The sequence below is a fragment of the Hyla sarda genome, unplaced genomic scaffold (genome assembly GCF_029499605.1).
Source record: "Hyla sarda isolate aHylSar1 unplaced genomic scaffold, aHylSar1.hap1 scaffold_326, whole genome shotgun sequence".
Taxonomy (NCBI): domain Eukaryota; kingdom Metazoa; phylum Chordata; class Amphibia; order Anura; family Hylidae; genus Hyla; species Hyla sarda.
Window position 1 is genome coordinate 248,862 of NW_026609999.1, and position 25,951 is coordinate 274,812.

General features: G+C 42.6%; 2 protein-coding genes across 10 annotated transcripts in view; one reads left to right on the forward strand and one right to left on the reverse strand.

Annotated features, from left to right (window-relative positions):
* LOC130329915 (cornifelin homolog B-like) overlaps positions 1 to 8,518 on the reverse strand; it is a 131,238-nt gene extending 122,720 nt beyond the window's left edge. The window contains exons 1-2 of one of the 5 annotated variants that reach the window (XM_056553546.1): positions 8,380 to 8,468; positions 7,844 to 7,888 (exon numbers count right to left, since the gene is read on the reverse strand). In XM_056553546.1, the coding sequence (XP_056409521.1) occupies positions 7,844 to 7,852 (9 nt within the window). In that variant the 5' untranslated portion in view covers positions 7,853 to 7,888; positions 8,380 to 8,468. Of the gene's footprint in view, positions 1 to 7,843; positions 7,889 to 8,367 lie in introns of all 5 variants that reach the window. The other 4 variants (XM_056553547.1, XM_056553550.1, XM_056553548.1 and 1 more) reach the window with 4 other exon arrangements.
* Positions 8,519 to 8,658: 140 nt separating this feature from the next.
* The window catches only part of FGF11 (fibroblast growth factor 11), a 68,906-nt gene continuing 51,613 nt past the window's right edge, over positions 8,659 to 25,951 (forward strand). For 2 of the 5 annotated variants that reach the window (XM_056553542.1, XM_056553545.1), the window contains exon 1: positions 16,921 to 16,992. The gene's annotated coding sequence lies outside the window, so the exon portion shown is untranslated. Of the gene's footprint in view, positions 8,685 to 16,903; positions 16,993 to 25,951 lie in introns of those variants that run through there. The other 3 variants (XM_056553543.1, XM_056553541.1, XM_056553544.1) reach the window with 3 other exon arrangements.

Below are 25,951 nucleotides of genomic sequence, written 5' to 3' on the forward strand. Positions count from 1 at the left end.
ATTTTTTTTAAGCACAACAATAATATAAAAGTATGTAATAATGGGTATCATTTTAATCCTATTGACCCTCAGAATAAAGAACACACGTAATTTTTACCGTAAATTGTACGGCGTGAAAACGAAACCTTCCAAAATTCGCAAAATTGCGTTTTTCTTTTTAATTTCCCCAGAAAAAGTGTTTTTTGGTTGCGCCATACATTTTATGATATAATGAGTGATGTCATTACAAAGGACAACTGGTCATGCAAAAAACAAGCCCTCATACTAGTCTGTGGATGAAAATATAAAAGAGTCCTTAAGGGGTTAAGGTGAAAATGGGCTGGGTCCTTAAGTCCTAAATTGCTGTTGGGAAAAGGTGCCTTCCAATAAGAGAGACCTGGAGCAGTTTGTAAAGGAAGAGTGGTCCAACATTCCGGCTGAGAGGTATAAGAAGATTATTCATGGTTACAGGAAGCCACCGATTTCAGTTATTTTTTCCAAAGGGTGTGCAACCAAATATTAACCTCTTGGGGACAAAGGGCGTACAGGTACGCCCTTTGTCAGGCCCAAGGCCTGATTATTGAATTCTACATGTGTATTATAATTGTATCTGTGTGTAATGTATTATCCAAGACATGGGTGAGGGGTCATTAACACGGTGTATCCTTTGTTTTTGTGTATTGCATTTTATTGGGGGGTCTGGCTGTTTGGTATCTCCTTTGAAGTCATGCACTCTGGTCCCATCATATAATCAAACAGATAAGGGGTCAGGAAGAGAGATGCTCCACCTGGTGGGATCAGAGGGGAGGGGGGGAATGGAGTTTCCCTCCAAAGAAGCAGATAAGACTTAAAATGCTGGACTCAACTGTTGTTCAAGGCTGTGCCAAAAGCTGACAAGAGCTGGACTCCATGACAAGGATGGCTATACCATTATGCTGTAAGGACTTCGTTTTTGCTTTCTGAACTTGTCTTGCCAAACTCTTTTATATATTTTTGTACCTGTATGTCATTTGTTTCTGTGTATATATATATATATAGCACTGTGATACCTTTTATCAGATTAAATGTTTAATTAATCAGCTCTGGTCTTTGATCTCTAAATATATGAGCTCACCTTTCTGAAGGAAGCTCTGGTGAAACATGTTTATCTAAGGGTTAATTTGGTGACTTGCTGGGACTAGTAGTGGATACCCAGAGGTCTGGTGGCCTTAACCCTTGCACCATCACACTCTCTCTAATGTCTTGGCTGGACCGATAGGGTGTGATCGTGACACCCTTGCTCCCTGGTACATAAGCACCAAGGGCGTACCTGTACGCCCGTGGGAATTTCGGTCCCCGCCGCACAACGGGCGGGAACGGACCGAGATGCCTGCTGAAATCATTCAGCAGGCATCCCGTGCAAATGCCTCGGGGGTCCTGATTCAGATCGGTGACTTGCGGCTATTTCGGGCTGATGGGGTCTCTGATGACCCGATAGCTCGGAAAATAGGGATGATCGGAGCTGTCAGAGACAGCTCCGACCATCCTGGAGGATAGGAGCGAGGTGACTGGCCGATTGGCGGATTGATCAGCGAATTGCAGGGCAGGGCCGGGGAGCGTTCATTTCCCTCGCTCTGCTTGCCCCTGGATATCGGGGCAGAGCGGGGGAAGATGGCGGCGAGGTGCGGGGGCCGTTAATGCCAGTGGCCGTTAACTGGGATCACGCGGGGACAGGCAGCAGGGACCGGCGCCAGGTAAGTGGTGCGGCGGCGGTGTCAGATGCTGCAGTGAAGATCGCCGTAAAGTGATCTTCACTACACCCTCACACTAGTTGTTACCTAACTCAGTGTTTCCCAATCCTGACCAGTGTGCCTCCAGCTGTTGCATAACTACAACTTCCAGCATGCACGGTCTGTCAGTGCATGCTGGGAGTTGTAGTTCCCCCCCCCCCCCCCCCTGTGAATGTACAGGGTGCATTCACATGGGTGGTGGTTTACAGCAAGTTTCCCCGCTTCAAGTTCAAGAAACACACTGTAAACCCCGGCCCGTATAAGTGTACCCTAAAAACACTACACTACACTAACCCTAAATAAAGAGTAAAACACTACATATACACTACACCCTTACACTGTGCCCCCCCCTCAATAAAAACCGTCTTGTACGTCAGTTTTTCCAAAATGGAGCCTCCAGCTGTTGCAAAATAACAACTCCCAGTATTGCCAGACAGCCATTGACTGTCCAGGCATAGTGGGAGTTTTGCAACAGCTGGAGGCACCCTGTTTGGGGAAAACTGACGTACAGTATTTTTGGTGGAGGAGGCAAGTGTAACGCTTGCATCGGGGTACACCCCTATGAAAATCCCTAATTTAAGCCTCAAATGCGCATGGCACTCTCTCACTTCAGAGCCCTGTTGTATTTAAAGGCAACAGTTTAGGGCCACACATGGGGTATCTCCATACTCGAGAGAAATTGCGCTACAAATTTTTGGTGGCTTTTTCTCCTTTTACCCCTTATGAAAAGGTAAATTTGGGGTCTACACCAGCCTGTTAGTGTAAATTTTTTGCCCCATACTTAATTTTCATAAGAGGTAAATGGAAAAAAAGACCTCCAAAATTTGTAACACACTTTCTCCCAAGTACAGAAATACCCCATATGTGGACGTAAAATGCTCTGCGGGCGCACAGCATGGCCCAGGAGTGAGAGTGCACTATGTACATTTGAGGCCTAAACTGGTGATTTGCACAGGGGTGGCTGCTGGTTACAGTGGTTCTGACATAAACCCAAAAAATAAACACCAACATGTGACTCCATTTCAGAAACTACCCCCCTCACGGAATGTAACTAGGGGTATAGTGAGCCTTATCACCCCACAGGTGTCTGACAGATTTTGGTACAGTGGTCCGTGAAAATGAAAAAAGTAATTTTTCATTTGGACAGCCCACTGTTATAAAGATCTGTCAAACGCCAGTGGGGTGTAAATGTTCACTGCACCCCTTGTTATGTTCCTTGAGGGGTGTAGTTTCCCAAATAGTATGACATGTATGGTGTTTTTCGCTGTTCTGGCACCATGGGGGCTTCCTAAATGTGACATGCCCCGCAAAAACCATTTCCGCAAAATTCGCTTTCCAAAAGCCCGATGTGTCGCTCCTTCCCTTTTGAGCCCTCTAGCGCACCCACAGAGCACTTTACATCCACATGAGGTGTTTCCTTACTCGAGAGAAATGGGGTTTCAAATTTTGGAGGACATTTTCACCTATTACCCCTTGTGAAAATGAAAAATTTGGGGTAACATCAGCATTTTAGTGAAAAAAATTAAATTTTTCATTTTCACGTCCAACTTTATTGAAAATTTGTCAAACACCTGTGGGGTGTTAAGGCTCACTGTACCACTTGTTACGATCCTTGAGGGGTGTAGTTCCCCAAATAGTATGCCATGTGGGGTGTTTTTTGCTGTTCTGGCACCATGGGGGCTTCCTAAATGCGACATGCCCCCATAAAACAAATTTAGCTCTTTAACTCCTTAAGGACCCGAGATAGTACCGTTTTTTCATTTTCAATTTTTCCTCCTAAACTTTAAAAATCATAACTCTTTAAAATATTCACCTAAAATTCTATATGATGGCTTATTTTTTGCGTAATTAATTCTACTTCGTTATGACATTAGTCATTTTACCCAAAAATCTACGGTGAAACGGGGAAAAATAAATCAATGTGCGACAAAATTGATGAAAAAACACTATTTTGTAAGTTTTGGGGGCTTCCATTTTTACCCAGTACATTTTTCGGCAAAAATGACACCTTATCTTTATTCTGTAGGTCCATACGGTTAAAATGATTCCCTAATTATATAGGTTGGATTTTGTATCACTTCAGAAAAAAATCATGAATACATGCAGGAAAATTTATACGTTTAAAATGGTCATCTTTTTTATTTTTCTGTGTTCAGGGCGGTATGAGGGCTCATTTTTTGCACCGTGATCTGAAGTTTTTAGCGGTACCATTTTTGTTCTGATCAGACTTTTTGATCACTTTTTATTCACTTTTTTGTGGTATAAAAAGTGATCAAAAATGCGGTATTTTGGACTTTGGAATTTTTTGGCGCGTACGCCATTGAACGTGTGGTTTAAAAAGCGGTATATTTTTATAATACGGACATTTCCGCACGCGGTGATACCACATATGTTTATTTTTATTTACACAGTTTTTTTTTTATTCTTGGAAATGCCGGGTGATTCAAACTTTTATTAGGGGAAGGGATCATTGAAAGGGTTAATGATTTTTTTTTACACTTTTCTTATGCAATATTATAGCTCCTATAGGGGGGGCTATAACATTGCATTAACTGATCTTTTACACTGATTGATGCATCTCCATAGGAATGGATCAATCAGTGTTTTCGGCGAATGAATGCTCAAGCCTGGATCTCATTCGGCGATCGGACAGCGCAGGAGAAGGTAAGAAGACCTCCTCCTGTGCTACAGCTGTTCGGGATGCCGCAATTATACCGCGGCGATCCCGAACAGCTCCCTGAGCTAGCCGGCCACTTTTACTTTCGTTTTTAGCCACGCAGCTCAGCTTTGAGCATGCGGCTAAAGGGTTAATAGCGTGCGGCACCGCGATCAGTGCCGCGTGCTATTAGCGGCGGGTCCCGGCTTCACTATGACGCCGGGTCCACCGCGATATGATGCGGGGTCACCGTGTGACCCCACGTTATATTGCAGGAACGGGACCCAGGACGTACCCATATGTCCTGGGTCCTTAAGAGGTTAAAATGCCATTGTCGCTCTTTCCCTTCTGAGCCCTCTAGTGCACCCACAGAACACTTCACATACACATATGAGGTATTTCCTTACTCGAGAGAAATTGGGTTTCACATTTTAGGGGGCTTTTTCTCCTTTTACCCCTTGTAAAAAATATGGGTCTACAAGAACATGTTAGTGTAAAAAATGCAGATTTTGAATTTTTTCCTCCACTTTGCTGCTATTCTTGTGAAACACCTAAAGGGTTAACAAACTTTCTGAATGTCATTTTGAATACTTTGAGGGGTGCAGTTTCTATAATGGGGTAATTTATGGGGTATTTCTCACAGAAAAGCCCCTCAAATCCACTTCAAACTTAACTGGTCCCTGAAAAATTCAGATTTAGAAAATTTTGAAAATTGCTGCTATACTTTGAAGCTCTCTAATGTCTTCAAAAAGTAAAAACACGTCAACTTCATGATGCACGCATAAAGTAGACATATTGTATTTGTGAATCAATATATAATTTATTTGGAATATCCATTTTCCCTACAAGCAGAGAGTTTCAACGTTAGAAAAATGCTATATTTTCAAAATTTTCATGAAATTTGGGGATTTTTCACCAAAAAGGAAGCAAATAATGACGAAAATTTACAGCTATGTTAAAGTAGAATATGTCACGAAAAAACTATCTCAAAATCAGAATGAAAGATAAAAGCATCAGAGTTATAAAGTGACAGTGGTCAGATGTGCAAAAAAGGTCTGCGTCCTTAAATTGAAAATGAGCTGCGACCTCAAGTGGTTAAAGGGGTACTCCGCCCCTAGACATCTTATCCCCTATCCCTAGCCGCTGGGGACCCCTGCAATATAGCATGCAGTATCCACCTGTATCTACTTCCGGCAGCGAAGGAGGTTCTGGCTCCCGACCACGGGAATGGAAGATCATGACGTCACGACTCCGCCCCCGTGTGACGTCACGCCCCGTCCCCTCAATGCAAGTCTATGGGAGGGGGCGTGACAGCCGTCACGCCCCCACCCATAGGCTTGCATTGAGGGGGTGGAGTGTAATGTCACACGGGGCGGAGCCATGACATCACAATGCTGCGGCTCTGTGATCGACGGTAATCAGACCCGGAGCGAACACACTCCGGGGACTGATTTTAACGGGGTGCGCGTGCAAGATCACGGGGGTCCCCAGCGGCGGGACCGCCGCGATCAGGCATCTTATCCCCTATCCTTTGGATAGGGGATAAGATGTCTAAGCGCCGGAGTACCCCTTTAAGTTAAGGGTGCCAATAATTGTGTCCAGACCATTTTTGGAGTTTGGTGACATTATGTCCAATTTGCTTTTTTTCCTCCTTTTTTGGTTTAGTTCTAATACACACAAAGGGAATAAACATGTGTATAGCAAAACATGTGTTACTGCAAAATATATATACAGAGGAGAGGAGATCTATATATATATATATATATATACAGAGGAGAGGAGATCTATATATATATATATATATATACAGAGGAGAGGAGATCTATATATATATATATATATATATATACACACACAAAGGGAATAAACATGTGTATAGCAAAACCTGTGTTACTGCAATATATATATATATATATACAGAGGAGAGGAGATCTATATATATATATATATATACAGAGGAGAGGAGATATATATATATATATATATATACAGAGGAGAGGAGGTCTATATATATATATATATATATACAGAGGAGAGGAGATCTATATATATATATACAGAGGAGAGGAGATCTATATATATATATATATATATATATATACAGAGGAGAGGAGATCTATATATATATACAGAGGAGAGGAGATCTATATATATATACAGAGGAGAGGAGATCTATATATATATCTACACAAAGGGAATAAACATGTGTATAGCAAAACCTGTGTTACTGCAATATATATATATATATATATATATATATATATATATACAGAGGAGAGGAGATCTATATATATATATACAGAGGAGAGGAGATCTATATATATATATATATATATATATATATATATATATATACAGAGGAGAGGAGATCTATATATATATACAGAGGAGAGGAGATCTATATATATATATACAGAGGAGAGGAGATCTATATATATATACAGAGGAGAGGAGATCTATATATATATATATACAGAGGAGAGGAGATCTATATATATATACAGAGGAGAGGAGATCTATATATATATACAGAGGAGAGGAGATCTATATATATATATATATATATATACAGAGGAGAGGAGATCTATATATATATATACAGAGGAGAGGATATCTATATATATATATATATATATATATATATATATATACAGAGGAGAGGAGATCTATATATATATATATATATATATACAGAGGAGAGGATCTCTATATATATATATATATATATATATACAGAGGAGAGGAGATCTATATATATATATATATATATATAGAGGAGAGGAGATCTATATATATATATATATATATATATATACAGAGGAGAGGAGATCTATATATATATATATACAGAGGAGAGGAGATCTATATATATATATATATATATATATATACAGAGGAGAGGAGATCTATATATATATATACAGAGGAGAGGAGATCTATATATATATATATATATATATATATACAGAGGAGAGGAGATCTATATATATATATACAGAGGAGAGGAGATCTATATATATATATATATATATATATATATATACAGAGGAGAGGAGATCTATATATATATACACAAAGGGAATAAACCTGTGTTACTGCAATCCTTTCCTGTGAGAAATACTTCATTCTCTAGAATAAAATGACAGCCATGACTGTATAAAAAAAAACCACTTTCTCTGCATAACCCCTTTAACCCTAAGACAACACAAGATGTACATATAGGTCACTGTGCCGTGGTATTTTGCGCACAGCGATGTACATGGTGACCAGCTGCTGAGACGTTGTGAATAATGGGGCATATCAGCAATCACGCCGATGTCCATCATTATAATTCAGAGGCCGTAAAGTATTTGCGGGGCTTGGGGGGACTAATGGGACCAGACCAACTATGCCGGACCCCTCTAAAAGAAGTCAAGGTGGCGGCAGGAGGTCTTCTTACCTTCTTCATGTTGATTACACTGATCAGTGTCACATTCCCATTTTACTAATAATTAAAAAATAAACATATTTGGTCAGAAATATAATGTAATTGATCCCGTACAACGATAAAATGAATGATGTCAACATTAAAAAAGATCGCAAAGTCCAAAATGTCAGATTTTTGGTCACATCATAAATCAGAAAAATTGAAAAAAAAAAGTGATACAACAAAATTGGGAAAATTATAGGGGTCAGAAGAGAGACATTTTTAAAAACTAAGTAACCATGGTGATTGTGAATTGCAGAAGTTGTAAAATTGCAGGGTTTCCCCATCAAATTAACTTTTTTGTTCCATTTTTTTAACCCTGAAAACCAATGATCTCCATTGGAATCACAGAAATTGTAAAAGTAAAAAACGCCACAAAAAACATTACAACAAAGACAGAATTTTGTTCTAAAATAAAATTCTAAATTTTTTTGATTTAACCATTAACTAACATGACATCACCTGTATAAAGATGGCTCAGACCATAAAACATTTACCTGTTCACTTACTTTTACCTCATAATAAATCCACCATGACAGGAAAGACAAGTGAATAAAATATAAAGAAGATGGACGCCAGAGGGTCTCAAAACAGTGACCACTAGAGGGCGCCGCTCCCCCTGGAACCAGGTGTGAATAAAACCCTCTCACTCCACAAGTCTCCATAGAGTAACAGGTGGGTCACATGATACGTAACTGTCTCCAGGGGAAACAAACTATTCACCCGGCAACAACAGCTCATTGGTCGAAGACCTGACCAATAGCTGAGAGTTACTACCCGATCATAATCTTCTCAAATTTAGGCGGGAAGAGAGGTAAACAAGAAGGATAAGATGTAGTGTAGAGGAGTGTGTGAGGACTGTACAGGAATAGTATATATATATATATATATATATACAGGATGAGGTGTAGTGTAGAGGAGTGTGTGAGGACTGTACAGGAATAGTATATATATATATATATACACAGGATGAGGTGTAGTGTAGAGGAGTGTGTGTGAGGACTGTACAGGAATAGTAGATATATATATATACACAGGATGAGGTGTAGTGTAGAGGAGTGTGTGAGGACTGTACAGGAATAGTAGATATATATATATACACAGGATGAGGTGTAGTGTAGAGGAGTGTGTGAGGACTGTACAGGAATAGTAGATATATATATATATACAGGATGAGGTGTAGTGTAGAGGAGTGTGTGTGAGGACTGTACAGGAATAGTAGATATATATATATATACAGGATGAGGTGTAGTGTAGAGGAGTGTGTGTGAGGACAGTACAGGAATAGTAGATATATATATATACAGGATGAGGTGTAGTGTAGAGGAGTGTGTGAGGACAGTACAGGAATAGTAGATATATATATATATATATACAGGATGAGGTGTAGTGTAGAGGAGTGTGTGAGGACAGTACAGGAATAGTAGAGATATATATATATATATATATATATATACAGGATGAGGTGTAGTGTAGAGGAGTGTGTGTGAGGACTGTACAGGAATAGTAGATATATATATACAGGATGAGGTGTAGTGTAGAGGAGTGTGTGAGGACTGTACAGGAATAGTAGATATATATATATATATATATATATATATATATATATATATATATATATATACAGGATGAGGTGTAGTGTAGAGGAGTGTGTGAGGACAGTACAGGAATAGTAGATATATATATATATATATATATATATATATATATACAGGATGAGGTGTAGTGTAGAGGAGTGTGTGTGAGGACAGTACAGGAATAGCAGATATATATATATATATATATATATATATATATATATATATATACAGGATGAGGTGTAGTGTAGAGGAGTGTGTGAGGACAGTACAGGAATAGTAGATATATATATATATATATATACAGGATGAGGTGTAGTGTAGAGGAGTGTGTGAGGACAGTACAGGAATAGTATATATATATATATATATATATATATATATATATACAGGATGAGGTGTAGTGTAGAGGAGTGTGTGAGGACAGTACAGGAATAGTATATATATATATATATATATATATATACAGGATGAGGTGTAGTGTAGAGGAGTGTGTGAGGACAGTACAGGGTACAGGAATAGTAGATATATATATATATATATATATATATATATACAGGATGAGGTGTAGTGTAGAGGAGTGTGTGAGGACAGTACAGGAATAGTAGATATATATATATATATATATATATATATATATATATACAGGATGAGGTGTAGTGTAGAGGAGTGTGTGTGAGGACAGTACAGGAATAGTAGATATATATATACAGGATAAGGTGTAGTGTAGAGGAGTGTGTGAGGACAGTACAGGAATAGTAGATATATATATATATATATATACAGGATGAGGTGTAGTGTAGAGGAGTGTGTGAGGACAGCACAGGAATAGTAGATATATATATACAGGATGAGGTGTAGAGGAGTGTGTGTGAGGACAGTACAGGAATAGTAGATATATATATATATATACAGGATGAGGTGTAGTGTAGAGGAGTGTGTGTGAGGACAGTACAGGAATAGTAGATATATATATATATATATATACAGGATGAGGTGTAGTGTAGAGGAGTGTGTGTGAGGACTGTACAGGAATAGTATATATATATATATATATATATATACAGGATGAGGTGTAGTGTAGAGGAGTGTGTGAGGACAGTACAGGAATAGTAGATATATATATATATATATATATATATATATATATATATATATATATACAGGATGAGGTGTAGTGTAGAGGAGTGTGTGTGAGGACAGTACAGGAATAGTAGATATATATATATATATATATACAGGATGAGGTGTAGTGTAGAGGAGTGTGTGAGGACAGTACAGGAATAGTATATATATATATATATATATATATATACAGGATGAGGTGTAGTGTAGAGGAGTGTGTGAGGACAGTACAGGAATAGTAGATATATATATATACAGGATGAGGTGTAGTGTAGAGGAGTGTGTGTGAGGACAGTACAGGAATAGTAGATATATATATATATATATATATATACAGGATGAGGTGTAGTGTAGAGGAGTGTGTGTGAGGACAGTACAGGAATAGTATATATATATATATATATATACAGGATGAGGTGTAGTGTAGAGGAGTGTGTGTGAGGACAGTACAGGAATAGTATATATATATATATACAGGATGAGGTGTAGTGTAGAGGAGTGTGTGTGAGGACTGTACAGGAATAGTAGATATATATATATATATACAGGATGAGATGTAGTGTAGAGGAGTGTGTGTGAGGACAGTACAGGAATAGTAGATATATATATATATACAGGATGAGGTGTAGTGTAGAGGAGTGTGTGAGGACTGTACAGGAATAGTAGATATATATATATATATATATATATACAGGATGAGGTGTAGTGTAAAGGAGTGTGTGTGAGGACAGTACAGGAATAGTAGATATATATATATATACAGGATGAGGTGTAATGTAGAGGAGTGTGTGAGGACTGTACAGGAATAGTAGATAGATATATATATATATATATATATATATATATATATATATATATACAGGATGAGGTGTAGTGTAGAGGAGTGTGTGTGAGGACAGTACAGGAATAGTAGATATATATATATATATATATATATATATACAGGATGAGGTGTAGTGTAGAGGAGTGTGTGTGGACTGTACAGGAATAGTAGATATATATATATATATATATATATACAGGATGAGGTGTAGTGTAGAGGAGTATGTGAGGACAGTACAGGAATAGTAGATATATATATATATATATATATATATATACAGGATGAGGTGTAGTGTAGAGGAGTGTGTGTGAGGACAGTACAGGAATAGTATATATATATATATATATATATATATATATATATATACAGGATGAGGTGTAGTGTAGAGGAGTGTGTGTGAGGACAGTACAGGAATAGTAGATATATATATATATATATATATATATATATATATATATATATATATACAGGATGAGGTGTAGTGCAGAGGAGTGTGTGTGAGGACAGTACAGGAATAGTAGATATATATATATATACAGGATGAGGTGTAGTGCAGAGGAGTGTGTGTGAGGACAGTACAGGAATAGTAGATATATATATACAGGATGAGGTGTAGTGTAGAGGAGTGTGTGTGAGGACTGTACAGGAATAGTAGATATATATATACAGGATGAGGTGTAGTGTAGAGGAGTGTGTGTGAGGACTGTACAGGAATAGTAGATATATATATATACAGGATGAGGTGTAGTGTAGAGGAGTGTGTGTGAGGACAGTACAGGAATAGTAGAGATATATATATATATATATATATATATATATATATACAGGATGAGGTGTAGTGTAGAGGAGTGTGTGAGGACAGTACAGGAATAGTAGATATATATATACAGGATGAGGTGTAGTGTAGAGGAGTGTGTGAGGACTGTACAGGAATAGTAGATATATATATATATACAGGATAAGATGTAGTGTAGAGGAGTGTGTGTGAGGACAGTACAGGAATAGTAGATATATATATATATATATATATATATATATAGGAATTCAGAGGGGATACAGCACCAAATAGCTGAGGACTCAGGCTGGTAGATGGAGCAAGATTTTATTTGCCATCCATGTGCAACGTTTCGGCAATAAACTGCCTTTTTCAAGCATATCAAACAAAGTGACAATGTGCATATATATAGGAATCACAACATGCTGTGATTGGTTACATAACAGGTGTTATACATATCATTACAATCAATGACCACATCCTATTGGCTAAATTGTGTTGTCATAGTGATTCAAATACACAAAAGATATAAATCTTAAAAAATATCTTTACACGTCGATCGAACACTCAAAGGGGATCCAGGCGGTCGCCAATTGCCTATTATCCACTGATCTTTCTGCAGGGGCACGTTCCCTTGTTTTGGACTTATTGGGGGTCATCCTCAGACGGAATTATTTTCTGTTTGGGGATGACTTCTATGTCCAAAACAGGGGAACGGCCATGGGGTCCAATGTGGCCCCAACGTATGCAAATGTATATATGACGGAATTTGAGGAAACTTATATCTACAAATCACGATGGTATCCTCATGTACGGACTTGGTTCCGATACATAGATGATACCTTCGTGATTTGGACGGGTACTTTGTCACAACTTCATTTGTTCCTTGATGAACTGAATGGTATATACCCTGAACTTCAGTTCACCATGGTGGTGTCCGAATCATCGATTCAATTTTTGGACACGTTTGTCACAATAACTAACGGTAGATTGTCAATGGATCTCTACACAAAGAAAACAGATAGGAATAGTGTTTTACAATATGACAGTTTCCATCCTAGATCCACAGTTAAATCACTCCCATGGAGCCAATTGCTACGTGTTAAACGGATAGTTTCAGACCCTATACAGTCCTCTAAAAGAATCGATGAAATGCAGGGGAAATTTAGACGTAGGGGTTTTCCACAACGTCTGTTAAATCATCACTCAAATAGACTCTTACAAGTCGATAGATCCACTCTATTACATAGTACCCCTAAACAACCTACAGATAGGATACCATTTGTGTCTACGTATTCAGTTAATAGCCAGGCTATAGCTAATATTATTACACATAACTGGTCACTCGTGAGTAAGACTACTGGCTTAGATAAGCCACCAATAATGGCATACCGAAAGGGACGCAGTTTTAAAGACCGTCTCATTAAATCTGATGTCGGCTCATTCAAAGATAAAGGTACACAAAAATTTAAACAGGGCAATTTTCCCTGCTTAAATTGTAGTCATTGTAATTCTATGATAAAGGGTGATTCATTTAATCACCCACATACAGGCAAACCATTCAAGATCTATGGTAGATACACATGTCGCTCCTCCTTTGTAATCTATTTGTTGACCTGCCCATGCGGGCTTTATTACATAGGTGAAACCACCAATGAATGCCGGATAAGATTAAATGGTCATAAATCTTCTATTAGGACTAAGAGGGTTGATCTCCCACTACCTAAACATTTTTTGGAATTTGGTCATAGTATTAGTCAGTTAAGATTTCGCATTATAGATCATGTACCTGTGTTGAGACGAGGGGGTGACAGGGAGAAATTATTGCGTCAGAAAGAACTTAAATGGATCTATATATTAGATACGATGTATCCAAAGGGATTGAATATGGATTTTGGCTTGAAACCCTTTATGTAGGCATTTAGGTTATCCTCTTTTCTATTTCTATTTTTCTTTTTCCTTTTTCTCGTTCTTTAATTCCCCTTCTTTTTCTCTTCCCTCCTGTTTTCCTTTTTTCTTTTTCTTTTTTTCCCCCCCTTTTTTTCTTCCTACTTTTCCCTCCTTTTTTCTTTATTTTTATTTTTATTTATTTCCTTTATTTTTCTTTTGTACAATTATAGATTCTATGATTTAAATATAGTTTATGATACATTGATCCTTGTTTCAATATGACATCTTCTTGTGACATACTTCTGTGTTGGTATTAATATAGATGCCCGTGTTTAAAGTAAATTTGTCTTGGGTAATACATGTATAGAAGTCTATTTAGACTCATATGTATTATAGACTATGCGGTGCGTCTTTGGTCAGGCACACTTCGGGTATCGACAGGCGCATATGATATGCGCAGGCCGATTCACCGATATGCGATGACCCATGTAGACACACTACGCATGCGCAGGCAGTTGGCGCTTGCGCGGATCATTTTGTTCTGATCCCGGACATCTATGATGCTCCTGCATCAGCTGACCTATAGTGGTCAGCTGATCGGAACTACATGGTGTGGAGCCACGCAGCCGCAGTTTGTTTATTTACAAACGCAGCTGTCACACACGCACGCTAGATCTCTCATGCGATCTATATGATGAAGATGCAATCGGAGACATGGATCAATGTAAGTGAAGTCCCAGTGAACACATCTGAAGCCTATATATGTTTTGATGGTTGTTTTCTCATATTTTTTAAGATTTATATCTTTTGTGTATTTGAATCACTATGACAACACAATTTAGCCAATAGGATGTGGTCATTGATTGTAATGATATGTATAACACCTGTTATGTAACCAATCACAGCATGTTGTGATTCCTATATATATGCACATTGTCACTTTGTTTGATATGCTTGAAAAAGGCCGTTTATTGCCGAAACGTTGCACATGGATGGCAAATAAAATCTTGCTCCATCTACCAGCCTGAGTCCTCAGCTATTTGGTGCTGTATCCCCTCTGAATTCCTGTATGCCTTTCCGGGTTGGCACTCCCGGATGATCACCTGCACATGCTGATTTGATCGGTGCTGTCTCCCCTTTCATCCATATATATATATATATATATATATACAGGATGAGGTGTAGTGTAGAGGAGTGTGTGTGAGGACAGTACAGGAATAGTAGATATATATATATATATATATATATATATATACAGGATAAGGTGTAGTGTAGAGGAGTGTGTGTGAGGACAGTACAGGAATAGTAGAGATATATATATATATATATATATATATATACAGGATGAGGTGTAGTGTAGAGGAGTGTGTGTGAGGACAGTACAGGAATAGTAGAGATATATATATATATATATATATATATATACAGGATAAGGTGTAGTGTAGAGGAGTGTGTGTGAGGACAGTACAGGAATAGTAGATATATATATATATATATATATATATATATATATATATATATACAGGATGAGGTGTAGTGTAGAGGAGTGTGTGTGAGGACAGTACAGGAATAGTAGAAATATATATATATATATATATATATATATACAGGATGAGGTGTAGTGTAGAGGAGTGTGTGAGGACAGTACAGGAATAGTAGATATATATATACAGGATGAGGTGTAGTGTAGAGGAGTGTGTGAGGACAGTACAGGAATAGTAGATATATATATATATATATATATATATATATATACAGGATGAGGTGTATTGTAGAGGAGTGTGTGTGAGGACAGTACAGGAATAGTAGATATATATATATATATATATACAGGATGAGGTGTAGTGTAGAGGAGTGTGTGTGAGGACAGTACAGGAATAGTAGATATATATATATATACAGGATGAGGTGTAGTGTAGAGGAGTGTGTGTGAGGACAGTACAGGAATAGTAGATATATATATACAGGATAAGATGTAGTGTAGAGGAGTGTGTGTGAGGACAGTACAGGAATAGTAGATATATATATATATATACAGGATGAGATGTAGTGTAGAGGAGTGTGTGTGAGGACAGTACAGGAATAGTAGATATATATATATATATACAGGATGAGATGTAGTGTAGAGGAGTGTGTGTGAGGACAGTACAGGAATAGTAGATATATATATATATATATATATATATATATACAGGATGAGGTGTAGTGTAGAGGAGTGTGTGTGTGAGGACAGTACAGGAATAGTAGATATACAGTATATACAGGATGAGGTGTAGTGTAGAGGAGTGTGTGTGAGGACAGTACAGGAATAGTAGATATATATATATATATATACAGGATGAGGTGTAGTGTAGAGGAGTGTGTGAGGACAGCACAGGAATAGTAGATATATATATATATATATGTATACAGGATGAGATGTAGTGTAGAGGAGTGTGTGAGGACAGTACAGGAATAGTAGATATATATGTATATATATATACACAGGATGAGGTGTAGTGTAGAGGAGTGTGTGTGAGGACAGTACAGAAATAGTATATATATATATATACAGGATGAGATGTAGTGTAGAGGAGTGTGTGAGGACAGTACAGGAATAGTATATATATATATATATATATATGTATATACATTACAATATTTTAAACACTGCTATAAAAGTGCACACACATAAGTGTTAGGATGTGCAAGGGTTAATTATTCTGTACTTCCACCATTGGTTGGAAATACATGAAGATATGTGAGAATTGGGTCTCATGACCTTCCTTCATATAGACCTCTGCTCTTGAAGTTATTAGAATGTTCTGAGGGAGGTGACTCCTGAGGTCTAACTCTCTCTCCCCAGAGGGTTGTCTAACCTAGTCAGTGTGGTGTCCCAGAGAAGGAATACCTCCGCTACCGAAACTCTGTTCGGATGGTTGCTGTCCCTAAGGTGCCTGCAAAACTTCAGTCTTATTATGTTTTTATCTGAAAAATGTATTTATGTTTTTTTCAGCATTTCTGCCTACTGTACCTTTAACTGCTATGTAAGTTCATTGTTTTTCGCTATAAAGAACTGGTGAGTAGCCACGATAACAGTCCTCAGCTAATCAGGTTGAGCCAGTCTGCCTCAACCCCAGTCCGCTGGGACAGGGAGGGGTCCGGCCTAGTTGGTCTGGTCTGGCTTTAGTCTGCAGTGAGGGGATGTCTCCAGCTGCTCTCACACCTTTAATAAGAATAGGCCCAAGTGGTATCCACCTGTTCCAGAACCTGCTGAAAATCTTTCTCCACGATCCCGCTGCCAAGGTGCTTTCAGGATAATAGCATAGGTTTCATTGGCCCGATAGCAAATTAAATTAGGGTGTGGGTAATCTTCAGGGCCACATCTATCCCTGTGACAGACTCTGGTCTGGTGCCCCTCTGCCTGATGCCCTCAGGTAAGTGGCATCCAAGCTTACATCCAATGAAACATAGGTGAGGGAGAGGGACTTTTGAAGTTTCTATGGACTGCCCCTGTGAAGACCCCGATATGCTTAACTAATGGAGCTCTAATTTCAGTCACCACCAGTCAAGCCTATGTCGAGTCAGGATAAAGTCTGGCCATTCTCAGAGGACTGTGGCTCCTCACAAAGTTTAATCTGCACGTGTGTGACAGGATGGCAGTATCCTTGTCTCTATTATCTGAACTGTCATCTCTGTATTGTGATCCTGCAAACAGGTCGATAAACTAGTCTTAAATTAAATTAGTCCTAGTTCAGCTATAACCTGTTAGGTCCCATGAGGAGAGGAGGCTTAGGCCTAGTTCACCTGTAACATGTTAGGCCCCACAAGGTGAGGAGGTTTAGGCCTAGTTTGGCTGTAACCTGTTAGGTCCCATGAGGAGTGGAGATTAATTCCTAGTTCTGCTGTAAGGTACAAGTGTGAACCTGTTAGGTCCCATGAGGAGAGGAGGTTTAGGCCTAGTTCAGCTATAAACTGTTAGGTCCCATGAGGAGATAAGGTTTATGCCTAGTTCTGCTGTAACCTGTTAGGTCCCATGAGGAGATAAGATTTAGGCCTAGTTCTGCTGTAACCTGTTAGGTGCCATTAGGAGGGGAGATTTAGGCCTAGTTCAGCGGTAACCTGTTAGGCCCCAAGAGGAGAGGAGGTTTAGGCCTAGTTCAGCTGTAATATATTAGGCCCCACGAGGTGAGGAGGTTTAGGCATAGTTTGGCTGTAACCTGTTAGGTCCCATGAGGAGTGGAGATTAATTCCTAGTTCTGCTGTAACCTGTTAGGTCCCACAAGGAGAGGAGGTTTAGGCCTAGTTCAGCTATATAACCTGTTAGGCCCCATGAGGAGAGGAGGTTTAGGCCTAGTTCAGCTGTAACCTGTAAGGTCCCACGAGGAGAGAAGGTTTAGGCCTAGTTCAGCTACAGCCTGTTATGTCCCATAAGGAGAGGTGGTTTATTCATCTTGCTAATTCTGTTGTGAAGCAGGTGTGGTAGCCCTGGGGGGTGTAGGGTAGTTGGGATGTGGTACTAGATAAGGGGTTAATGTTAACCCTAGAGTTCGTGACGCCAGGCTGAGGGCTAGTATGCTGAGGTAATTCTCCGGCCTATCGCCGCCCTTCCCAGAAACGATTGGTGCATGTAATAAAATGACTGAAGGTCCACAAGGTACTTGAACAAACTTTACTTAAGTGCTTGTCAATGAACAATGACAGTCTCAGACAAACAGTCTTTATATATCTCAATGACTGATAATTGTTGCGGACCTTGAATGATATTAAAAGTCTCTGAATTTAATGTAGTTATTGCAGATCCGTCCGGATTTAGGGGATAGATAAGGTCCGGTGATCTTGCAGAGTGCGTGGGGATTGATACACTCAGAAATTAGAAGTTATCGGCCGTCGCCGCAAGGCTCAGGCCTAGACTCAGTGATCTCAGCAGCACAGATGCTTCTTGCTTGCTTGCACAGGACAAGAAAGCGAGAACATGGCCGCCGCTCCCTTATATGGGCAGGGGAGGGGCTAATCTGATTGATCCGAACACCTGTCACTCACTGTTACACAGTGTGATGGGATTGACTACGTCACAGGGACCTCCAGAGGTCCTCAAGCAGAAATACCATAGAGTTCACCTAACCACGTGACCCGCAGGTCCTGCTACGCTATGGCCAGGTAATTAACTATTTATTTACATTTATACAATCTGATACGTCCAAATATTAAGTGGTTACTGGACAGTTACCAACTGGATGAGAGGTGACTAGGGGTGAACTAGACAATTGGGACCCTGACGTCCTAGGGACTCTGGCTATTGGGACCCACAATAAAAGGGACCGGATAGGATACGGTACCGGGACACCACAAGCCCCCTTACTTAAGATAAGTCAACCTCGACGTCTGTCCACTAAGACAGAGGGACTAGGACAAGGACAGGATGACCTTATAGGTCATCCTGTCCTTGTCCTAGTCCCTCTGTCTCACTATACATCCTAAGTAAACATTGAACACATTTACATTCTTTTGATACTCTTACTAGTATCTGGACTAGACAATTAGAATCTATCTAGGCATTGGTGCTATCTAGACAAAAATGCTATCTAGACATTTGAAGAAGCTATCTATCCGTTAGTTTCTAGCTTCCTAGACAACTTTATTAAACTTATTATACATTCCAAAGCTTACTAGACAATTAGGCAGCTATCTGACATGTAGTTCATAGCTCCTAAGACATCGTATTAGTTCGCTACACATTCTATGAGGCTAAACTGAACATTAGTATAACTCTCTATACATGAGACTATCTAGACATTAGTACAGCTCTATTTACCTTTAGTTTCAAGCTGACTTAGACACTTTTATTATCTCACACATTTTATTTCTTTGCCAACAATAAGTTACCTGTAAGTACACAGGCTAGGTCACAGTAAGGGTGGCTGCTAGGGTCTATCGGCTACACGCTACCTATCCCTAGAGCACTTTCAAAAACAACCTAACTAGGTTATTCTTAGAATTACGTGTTTAATTCTGTATTAGCAAGAGCACCTACTGGCCAGGCAGAGCATCTCACACGCAAAGAAGTGTACCTAACAGTGGCAGGAATTGGGTATCAATATGCTACAATTCCTAAGTGTTTTCTTAAGTGAGATATTTATTTTGGTGTATGTACTAGAGAAACTTGAGGTAGTACATTTAAGTTAGTAATCTAGAGTACTGTGTGCAAGTACTATTTTGAGGGGAATCCTCCCTACTATTTTTGTTGAGACAGGTGCTAGCGATGGGCGACAGCAATAATACTACCCTCGGAGGACCCGAGGTGTCCCCTGTTGAGCTACCTACTAAACACCTTTAGCATTTTATACATTTGTATGTACAAGAATTATATATATTTTTAGTGTTGAGTGTACACGTCATTTTGCCTGTCGGGTGATGCCTATGGGTCGCGTGTTTTCTAGACAGCTGTCTTTGGCCATGAAGGGCGCTTCCCGCCCTGGCCACCATATTTGCATTTCGAGGCAAATGCATTACGATGTTTTTAATTTGGCGGGAGTTTTTGAGAAAGTATAATGGCTGTACTTGTTGGCAGGCGGCTGAAGTGTGCAAATTTGAACTCCAATTGTTCACGGAGGCGGCTGGGTCTTATGGTTTTGGGCTTTTTTTCGGTGGTGAGTGGTGTGCGGAGGCGTGTCCTAGGGAGTGGCAAGACCGTGGTTGGTGCCGCAACCTTACCCTGTTGGTGTTACGCCGAGCGCTCCGGGTCCCCGCTCCTCCCCGGAGCGCTCGCAGCGTTCTCCTGTTCGCAGCGCCCCGGTCAGACCCGCTGACCGGGTGCGCTGCGATAATGTCCCTAGTCGGGATGCGTTTCGCGATGCGGGACGCGCCCGCTCGCGGTGCGCACCCCGACCCGCTTACCAGACTCGCTCCCTGTCTGTGCTGTCCCGGCGTGCGCGGCCCCGCTCCCTAGGGTGCGCGTGCACCGGTTCTTTGCGATTTAAAAGGCCGGTGCGCCACTGATTGGCGCATGGGTTTTAATTAGTGTGTTCACCTGTGCACTTCCCTATATTACCTCACTTCCCCTGCACTTCCTTGCCGGATCTTGTTGCCATTGTGCCAGTGAAAGCGTTCCTTGTGTATCCCTTGCCAGTGTTCCAGACCTCTTGCCGTTGCCCCAGACTACGATCCTTGCTGCCTGCCCTGACCTTCTGCTACGTACGACCTTGCTTTTGTCTAATCCCTTGTACCGCGCCTATCTCAGCAGTCAGAGAGGTTGAGCCATTGCCGGTGGATACGACCTGGTTGCTACCACCGCTGCAAGACCATCCCGCTTTGCGGCGGGCTCTGGTGAATACCAGTAGCAACTTAGAACCGGTCCACTGACACGGTCCACGCCAATCCCTTTCTGACACAGAGGATACACCTTTAGCCTGCCGATCCTGACAGTAGATCCGGCCATGGATTCCGCTGAGGTCCCGCTGCCAGTTGTCGCTGACCTTACCACGGTGGTCTCCCAGCAGTCGCAACAGATAGCGCAACAAGACCACCAGCTGTCTCAACTGACCGTGATGCTACAGCAGCTGCTACCACAGCTTCAGCAACCATCTCCTCCACCAGCTCCTGCACCTCCTCCGCAGCGAGTGGCCGCTTCCAGCCTCCGATTATCCTTGCCGTAAAAATTTGATGGGGACTCTAAGTTTTGCCGTGGTTTTCTTTCACAATGTTCCCTGCATTTGGAGATGATGTCGGACCAATTTCCAACTGAAAGGTCAAAGGTGGCTTTCGTGGTAAGTCTTCTGTCTGGGAAAGCCCTGTCATGGGCCACACCGCTCTGGGACCGCAATGATCCTGTCACTGCCTCTGTACACTTTCTTCGCGGAGATTCGAAGTGTCTTCGAGGAACCAGCCCGAGCCTCTTCTGCCGAGACTGCCCTGCTGAACCTGGTCCAGGGTAATTCTTCTGTAGGCGAGTACGCCATCCAATTCCGTACTGTCACGATGCCGGCTGGCAGGTAGTGGATCCTCTGTGCCAGAGAGGGATGGCGAGGACCGCGCTAGTGGACCGGTTCTAAGCCACTACAGGTTTTCACCAGAGCCCGCCGCAAAGCGGGATGGTCTTGCTGCGGCGGTAGTGACCAGGTCGTATCCACCAGCAACGGCTCACCTCTCTGGCTGCTGAAGATGCTGAAGATAGGCGCGGTACAAGGGAGTAGGCAGAAGCAAGGTCGGACGTAGCAGAAAGTCGGGGGCAGGCGGCAAGGATCGTAGTCAGGGGCAACGGCAGGAGGTCAGGAACACGGACTAGGAACAGACAAGGGAACGCTTTCACTAGGCACAAGTGCAACAAGATCCGGCCCGGGAGTGCAGGGGAAGTGAGGTGATATAGGGAAGTGCACAGGTGGGAGCCAATTAAGCTAATTGGGAAGATTGGGCCAGGCACCATCATTGGTGCACTGGCCCTTTAAATCGCAGAGACCCGGCGCGCGCGCGCCCTAGGGAGCGGGGCCGCGCGCGCCGGGACAGGACCGAGGGAGAGCGAGTCAGGTACGGGGGCCGGGGTGCGCATCGCGAGCGGGCGCTATCCGCATCGCGAATCGCATCCCGGCTGAAGGCGGGACCGCAGCGCACCCGGTCAGTGGATCTGACCGGGGCGCTGCAACAACGAAGATGAGGCGAGCGCTCCGGGGAGGAACGGGGACCCGGAGCGCTCGGCGTAACAGTACCCCCCCCCTTGGGTCTCCCCCTCTTCTTGGGGCCAAAGAACCTGAGGAAAAAAAACTCAATTTTTCCGTGATGAGGTCCGATGCAAATTAGGAGGGGTTCTGTGTGGAAACGTACGAGACAGTCCAATCTTTTATTGTAAAAACAATAGATGTAGAGGGGTCTGGCGAGACTGGTCACAGGAACGTAGAACCTGTTGATGAGAGAGGCCAAAAAAAATTTTCCTGCAGATCCGGAATCCAAGAAGAGCATAGTAGAGAAGGAGAAGGTAGAGGCAGATATCCGCACAGGCACAGTAAGGCGTGGAGAAGCAGAGTTGACATCAAGAACTGTGTCACCTTTGTGCGGAGTCAGCGTACGTCTTTCCAGGCGGGGAGGACGGATAGGACAATCCTTCAGGAAGTGTTCGGTACCGGCATAGTACAGGCAAAGATTCTCCATGCGGCGTCGTGTCCTCTCTTGAGGTGTCAAGCAAGATCGGTCAACTTGCATAGCCTCCGCGGCGGGAAGCACAGGAACAGATTGCAGAGGACCAGAGGAGAGAGGAGCCGGAGAGAAAAAACGCTTCGTGCGAACAAAGTCCATATCCAGGCGGAGCTCCAGACGCCATCCGGAAGAACGCATGTCAATGCGAGTGGCTAGATGAATGAGTTCATGTAGGTCAGCAGGAGTCTCTCGTGCGGCCAGAACATCTTTAATGTTGCTGGATAGGCCTTTTTTAAAGGTCGCGCAGAGAATCTCACTATTCCAGGACAACTCGTAAGCAAGAGCACGGAACTGAATGGCGTACTCGCCAACGGAAGAAACACCCTGGGCCAGGTTCAGCAGGGCAATCTCGGCTGAAGAAGCTCGGGCAGGTTCCTCAAAGACACTTCGAATTTCCGAGAAGAAGGAGTGTACAGAGGCAGTGACGGGGTCATTGCGGTCCCAGAGCGGTGCGGCCCATGACAGGGCTTTTCCAGACAGAAGGCAGAACACGAAAGCCACCTTAGACCTTTCAGTAGGAAACTGGTCCGACATCATCTCCAAGTGCTGGGAACATTGCGAAAGAAAGCCACGGCAATACTTAGAGTCCCCATTAAATTTGTCCGGCAAGGACAGGCGGAGGCTAGGAGTGGCCACTCGCTGCGGAGGAGGTGCAGGAGCTGGCGGAGGAGAAGATTGCTGGAGAAGTTGCGACTGAAGTTGGTGCGAAATGGTGGACATTTCCGACAGCTGACGGGTTAGAAGGGCGATCTGTCGGGCTTGCTGGGCGGCCACCGTGGTGAGGTCAGCGACAACTGGCAGAGGAACTTCAGCGGGATCCATGGCCGGATCTACTGTCACGATGCCGGCTGGCAGGTAGTGGATCCTCTGTGCCAGAGAGGGATGGCGAGGACCGCGCTAGTGGACCGGTTCTAAGCCACTACAGGTTTTCACCAGAGCCCGCCGCAAAGCGGGATGGTCTTGCTGCGGCGGTAGTGACCAGGTCGTATCCACCAGCAACGGCTCACCTCTCTGGCTGCTGAAGATGCTGAAGATAGGCGCGGTACAAGGGAGTAGGCAGAAGCAAGGTCGGACGTAGCAGAAGGTCGGGGGCAGGCGGCAAGGATCGTAGTCAGGGGCAACGGCAGGAGGTCAGGAACACGGACTAGGAACAGACAAGGGAACGCTTTCACTAGGCACAAGTGCAACAAGATCCGGCCCGGGAGTGCAGGGGAAGTGAGGTGATATAGGGAAGTGCACAGGTGGGAGCCAATTAAGCTAATTGGGAAGATTGGGCCAGGCACCATCATTGGTGCACTGGCCCTTTAAATCGCAGAGACCCGGCGCGCGCGCGCCCTAGGGAGCGGGGCCGCGCGCGCCGGGACAGGACCGAGGGAGAGCGAGTCAGGTACGGGGGCCGGGGTGCGCATCGCGAGCGGGCGCTATCCGCATCGCGAATCGCATCCCGGCTGAAGGCGGGACCGCAGCGCACCCGGTCAGTGGATCTGACCGGGGCGCTGCAACAACGAAGATGAGGCGAGCGCTCCGGGGAGGAACGGGGACCCGGAGCGCTCGGCGTAACACGTACTCTCGCCTCCGAATTGTCCTGGAATAACGAGGCCCTCTGCGCGACCTTCAAAAAAGGCCTATCCAGTAACATCAAAGATGTGCTGGCCGCACGAGAAATCCCTGCTAACCTGCATGAACTTATTCATCTGGCCACCCGCATTGACATGCGTTTTTCCGAAAGACGTCAGGAGCTCCGCCAGGATATGGACTTTGTTCGCACGAGGCGGTTTCTCTCCCCGGGTCCTCTCTTCTCTGGTCCGCTGCAATCTGTTCCTGTGCCTTCCGCCGTGGAGGCTATGCAAGTTGACCGGTCTCGCCTGACTCCTCTAGAGAGGACACGCCGCGGCAATGAGAACCTATGCCTGTACTGTGCCAGTACCGAACACTTCTTGAAGGATTGTCCTATCCGACCTCCACGTCAGGAAAGACGCACTCCGACTCCGCACAAAGGTGAGACAGCTATAGATGTGAACTCTGCTTCTCCACGTCTTACTGTGCCTGTGCGGATTTCTTCTTCTAACTTCTCCTTCTCAGCTGTGGCCTTCTTGGATTCCGGATCTGCAGGAAATTTTATTTTGGCCTCTTTCGTTAACAGGTTCAACATCCCAGTGACCAGTCTCGCCAGACCCCTCTACATCGCCTCTGTTAATGGTGAAAGATTGGACTGTACTGTGCGTTACCGCACAGAACCCCTCTTAATGTGCATTGGACCCCATAACGAAAAGATTGAATTTCTGGTACTTTCTAACTGCACCTCTGAAATTCTTCTTGGACTACCTTGGCTGCAACGCCATTCCCCTACCCTTGACTGGACCACCGGGGAAATCAAGAACTGGGGTACTTCTTGCCACACAAAATGCCTTATGTCTGCTCCCAGTCCTGCCAGTCAAAACCCTGTGGCTCCTCCGATACCAGGTCTCCCCAAGGCCTATCTGGACAATGCTGATGTTTTTTGCAAAAAACAAGCTGAGACTTTGCCCCCTTAAAGGCCATATGACTGTCCTATTGATCTACTCCCTGGTACTACTCCACCCCGGGGCAGAATCTATCCTCTGTCTGCTCCGGAAACACAAGCCATGACGGAGTACATCCAAGAAAATTTAAAAAGGGGATTTATCCGCCGGAGCAGGGTTCTTCTTTGTCTCTAAAAAAGACGGTTCCTTACGTCCATGCATTGA